Here is a 5,659-nt window from a genome sequence, read left to right as displayed (position 1 = left end):
TTTTTTTTTTTTTTTTTTAAACTGTTGTGGACCAGTTTTGCTTTCTATGCACTAATGCAATGCCATCTCAGTTATTTTACTAATCTTTGACTACCTGGGGAAATTGTTAGACTTTTGTAAACAAACTTGGGAATAAAGCTACTTTGGTCAAACTTTTAATAAATGTTGATAGTTGAGAACTGTATTTGTCTTCTGACTGCTTATTTCTTTAAGCAACTCTTAGAGCTGTCCTTAACTCTTTCCATACTGTCCTGCAATACTGGTGATGTTTATACAGAAGGGTAAAAGCATACTGCCATGGTGACATAGCTAGCTATGAAGGCAAAAAACTGGGTAGAATACTAAATTTAATCTGTTTGGACTTTTATTACTGAAGGTGGCAGTGGGGAGCTGGAATGTTTAAACATAATTTCCTTTCTAGTTGATGATGCATACTTTCAGAGTCTGGAGGGCTTTTAGTAAACAGAAATATTCCAAATATCTATGTGGCAAAGTATTTGGGGACTGGGAGGCAACAAAGCCTGGTCTGTGTAGGAAAACGGAGCAGCATGGCCGTAGCAGCTGTAGCTAAGTAACTACTTGCTCAGTTTTGTTTCACCGGGTGAATGTTTTTGGCTGGAATGAAATGTGGTCTGCTTAGGCTACTACCCCAAGGTATTTTAATTTTATTTCAAAGCAGCTCATACTGAAGGCGTAACTGGTATTTGTCTGGGGAACTTCCAGGTGTCGATTCTCTTTCGCCGAAAGAAGGAACTTAACTAACATCCGAAATGGGAAAGGAGAAGACCCACATTAACATCGTCGTCATCGGCCACGTCGACTCTGGCAAGTCCACCACCACCGGCCACCTCATCTACAAATGCGGTGGCATCGACAAGAGGACCATCGAGAAGTTCGAGAAGGAAGCTGCTGAGGTGGGTGGGACTGTGACATCCAGCAGGATTTCGCGGTGCAGGGATGAATAAAGAGAGATTTAGTTGCAAAACTTCAGTTGCAAACTGTTTTGTGGCCACAGGGAGGCGGTTTGGTTGCAACTGTCCGGGGTAGCTGAACAAGTGCGTAAGTGTTATGTGGCCACGGGGTGGCAGTTAGGATGCGGTTGTCCCTGTAGTTGAACAAGTGCGTAAGTGCTGTATCCGCCATTATGTTAGTCGGCAGAGCTCAAATTGTGAAGTGTAGAATGAGGAGGAAAAAATGTAGTCTAAACCTGTATCTACATAATTATGTCTGGAATCATAATTTAAGTGAAGTTCCCAGCGTCGGTCTTTGCACACATTAAGTTGAGGATAAAATTAAGGTGCTCTGATAAAGCCTACTTCTGAAAATGAGAAAGGTACGGATTTGGTGTTTGAACCTGTAGAAAGTGGTATACTTTTTTTTTCTTTTTCCTGTGTAATAACAGCATAGGTGGTCCTCAGCACGTTTCAGAATGAAATGTAGCAGATGTTGGGCTGAGTCGCAGTTAAACGTGTTGATTGTCACAAGGATTGCATTAGTAAGAGTACTTAAATTTGTAGAGGTCACTTGATAGTAGTACTGCTTGGGCTCAAGAGATCTGTCCTGAAGATACGTTAGCGCAATTAACAAGCTGTCAGGAGGACTAAACTATCAGCAAGTTAAATAACAGGAAACAGTTGGCATGTCTCACTAGCGGTGCCAAGTGTATCTTGTTGCCTGTTTTACAAGCAGCAACATTTTTCAGCATTGAACCACTTACTATTCTTAGATTTTGCTCTTTAGCCAGTGCGTGGTTTTTCTGAAGTAAATGCAAATACATCGTTGTTCAAAGCAAGGGAAGAAAACAAGCCTTTTTTCTTTTAAATTCATAGATGGGCAAAGGTTCCTTCAAATATGCCTGGGTCTTGGACAAGCTAAAAGCTGAACGTGAGCGTGGTATTACTATTGATATTTCCCTGTGGAAATTCGAAACAAGCAAATACTATGTCACTATCATCGATGCTCCTGGACACAGAGATTTCATTAAGAACATGATTACTGGAACTTCTCAGGTATGTAAATAGAACTAAGGATTTCCAGAGTTCGGGAAAATTTTTCCTTGATTGGTTGGGAAGGGTTCCCCTAATACTTTTGACACGTGTGTTGCAAGCATTATAATGAGGGTTTCTCTTCTCTTCAAAGGCTGACTGTGCTGTCCTGATTGTTGCTGCTGGTGTTGGTGAGTTCGAGGCTGGTATTTCCAAGAACGGGCAGACCCGTGAGCATGCCCTTCTGGCCTACACCTTGGGTGTAAAACAGCTGATCGTTGGTGTCAACAAGATGGATTCCACCGAGCCACCTTACAGCCAGAAGAGATATGAAGAGATTGTCAAAGAAGTCAGCACTTACATCAAGAAAATTGGCTACAACCCAGACACTGTAGCTTTTGTGCCAATTTCTGGTTGGAATGGAGACAACATGTTGGAGCCTAGCTCTAATGTAGGTTTGACATTTCTTTACAGTAACAGATGAAACTAGGAGGATTGTTGAGATAAACTATGCAGTAGTAAAATGCACTTGTTTTTTAATAGTTATGTTTAGAAGCGCTGAGGTCAGAAATCCGAGCACTTCACAAATTCTTAGTCTGCAATAGTGTGCTGACGTAATGCCTGATATACGCTATTTGGTCTTTTCTAGCCTTGTGCCATTAAACTTGGCAGAGAGTTTATGCCTGGGCTTGTTTCTCTTGCAGATGCCCTGGTTCAAGGGATGGAAGGTTACCCGAAAAGATGGCAATGCAAGTGGAACCACCCTCCTTGAAGCTTTGGACTGCATCCTGCCACCAACTCGTCCAACTGACAAACCTCTGCGTCTGCCTCTTCAAGATGTCTACAAAATTGGCGGTATGTGTTCATTGTAAATGCGTCTCACTTGCCAGCAACAGCTAATGTGTGGGACAGAAGTGCAGTTGTTTGCCTGAGAGCTGTTTTTTCAAGTGTAAAATGCAGGATACTTGTCTAAAGTGTTTTCCTGTCAGGGCATATGTTCTTGAGCTGAATTGCTAATACTGCTTCTCTTTACAGGCATTGGTACTGTACCAGTAGGTCGTGTGGAAACTGGTGTTCTGAAGCCAGGCATGGTGGTTACATTTGCACCCGTCAATGTTACAACTGAAGTAAAATCTGTTGAGATGCACCATGAAGCCCTGAGTGAAGCTCTGCCTGGTGATAATGTTGGCTTCAATGTTAAGAACGTGTCTGTGAAAGATGTTCGCCGTGGAAATGTTGCTGGTGACAGCAAGAACGATCCTCCAATGGAAGCTGCTGGCTTCACTGCACAGGTGATTTTTGCAGCTGTTTAAAGGTGTTTGAAATGTAGCTCTGTACTGTGAAATCGTTCTTTCTTACTGGTAGGCTAAGCTATAAAGTGGCGTGGACTTGTGTTCCACGATCCATTAGCTTGAAGCAAATCCCGTGAAAGGCTCTTGACTTTGGAAGACGTAGGTATTCAAAATTATCCTGGTGTTAACTTGTCTGTCTTGGTTTCCTAGGTTATTATTCTGAACCACCCTGGCCAAATCAGTGCTGGTTATGCCCCTGTGCTGGATTGCCATACTGCTCACATCGCATGCAAATTTGCTGAGCTCAAAGAGAAGATTGATCGTCGTTCTGGCAAGAAGCTGGAGGATGGCCCCAAATTCCTGAAATCTGGAGATGCTGCCATCGTTGATATGATTCCTGGCAAACCCATGTGTGTGGAGAGCTTCTCTGATTACCCTCCTCTTGGTAAGGCATCTCCTAAAACGTGTTCATACTGATCCCTGGGAAAAAGATGTTCCTCGATTTCTACTATCAAGATGTAGTATGTTCTGTAAAATGCTATTAAAAGCTATAACTTGGAAGTGGAACCAAAATTTCAGTGGTACAGGGGCGCTTTCTGGGTAACTGTGGTGTCTGTCCCAGTCTGATGCAGTTTTTACTGTCCTAGAGTGGTATTTCGGACTTAACGCAAGTTGTGTGTTGCCGCTGTGTGGAGAACGCTGTGGGTATTGTAGCCCTAGACAAAAGCCATAAACAATGTTTTTGTTTTCAGGTCGTTTTGCCGTGCGTGACATGAGACAGACGGTTGCTGTTGGTGTCATCAAGGCAGTTGACAAGAAGGCTGGTGGAGCTGGCAAGGTCACAAAGTCTGCCCAGAAGGCCCAGAAGGCTAAATGAAAATTCTGTACATCAGCTGCCACCTCAGTCTTAATCAGTGGTGGAAGAACGGTCTCAGAACTGTTTGTCTCAATTGGCCATTTAAGTTTAATAGTAAAAGACTGGTTAATGATTACAATGCATCGTAAAAGCTTCAGAAGGAAAGGAATGTTTGTGGACCATTTGTTTCGTGGCAGTTTAAGTTATTAGTCTTGAAAAATTGATAAATTTTTTAAAATGGAAAGTTGACCAAAAATCTGTCACAGAATTTGAGACCATTAAAACAAAAGTTCAATGCTATGTCTCTGTGTTCTTTGGGTTAACGTCAAGTTCTTAGAAAAACCTGTATACGGTCCTGGTGGGATCAGAAAGGATGAATGTTACTTGAGTATGTTCAGAAATGGCAAAGAAATACACAAATTTGTTGTTTCTGAAGATTAGAGCAAAATTTATCAGGTTTAGTTTGAACTGATCTAAGCCTTAAAAAAAAATTGGTGCTCTTTAAAGTTGGCTTCTAGATCGGGTAGCACAAATGCAAGGCAGCAGTCACAGTGTTCTGGTGCATTCTGTGATGCATTGTGTAAACCAAGAAAAACTTTATACTGGGAAGAAGAAATGGTGTGAACAGAAACACATTTAACCTTGAAGCATAATCAAGAGTTGGGTCTCCCAAGTGTCTTGTCACAGATCTTTCTAATTGCTAGCAAAACCAGGTATTTTTCTGGGGAAATTATTCACTTGTGTAGACCTTTCAAGATTAAACACTTAAATGTTTTTTAATATATAGTAAGACACTCAGCTAAATAGCAAAACCAATTTTTGTTGAGCATACTTCTGACGCGTGTCAGGCTGTCTCTGAATGACCCACCATTATTGCGTCTTGCTCAGTTTTTTCAACAACAAACCTGAGAAAGCAACCAGTAGCTATTTCCACTGACTTCCAACGGGATGATGTTCATACCAGTCCTGCTTGATAGTTTTGAATTTTTTAACTTTGGGTCAAGGATGTTTCTGGGATGTCTGGAGAACGTCCTGGTGCGTTTGCCAGAGCGATGTGGTAAATGCACACTGCTGTGTCAGCACCCACTGACGTGGCAGGGCTGTCCGCTTGCTGTCTCTTTAGCAGTGGGGTTGAAGATTTGGCTCAAATATTCAATTGAAGTGGAATTGGGTAACTAGTCAAAAAGATCACAATTACTAGAAAAATCCAGGTAAAGTATTTTGGGCTTTAAGAAATGCTAGCTGTGATAAATGGGGTTTCAAGAATAAAAGTCTTGTTTGAATTGGTAAATGGAGACAAGCAGTTAATGGTTAATCGGGTCTGGCTTGTGTAACGATGCAGCTGTTTTACTAACCTTTAACACAATTTCCCCACAGCATCCCCACATAAGTTCAAAAAGAATTCAGTACTTTTGAGGAATTACTGTTCCATAACACCAGTATGTTTGTTCTGTCTGTAACAGCTATATTCTCCTGCTTGTTTTCCTTCAGCTGTGTGCTTGCTTTGCAGGAACTCTTAACATCTG

General features: G+C 41.7%; 1 protein-coding gene across 1 annotated transcript; it reads left to right on the top strand.

Annotated features, from left to right (window-relative positions):
• Positions 1-685: 685 nt before the first annotated feature.
• On the top strand, positions 686-4,433 carry EEF1A1 (eukaryotic translation elongation factor 1 alpha 1). The gene is made up of 7 exons (XM_026844328.1): positions 686-914; positions 1,830-2,009; positions 2,140-2,436; positions 2,690-2,840; positions 3,021-3,277; positions 3,488-3,722; positions 4,030-4,433. Exons 1-7 carry the CDS (start codon positions 771-773, stop codon positions 4,152-4,154), a joined length of 1,389 nt encoding a protein of 462 aa, XP_026700129.1. The 5' UTR covers positions 686-770; the 3' UTR covers positions 4,155-4,433.
• Positions 4,434-5,659: the final 1,226 nt, after the last annotated feature.

Source organism: Athene cunicularia (genome assembly GCF_003259725.1).
Source record: "Athene cunicularia isolate RWA chromosome 3 unlocalized genomic scaffold, athCun1 chr3_part1, whole genome shotgun sequence".
NCBI classification, from domain to species: domain Eukaryota; kingdom Metazoa; phylum Chordata; class Aves; order Strigiformes; family Strigidae; genus Athene; species Athene cunicularia.
This window is presented reverse-complemented; position numbering and strand designations above follow the sequence as displayed.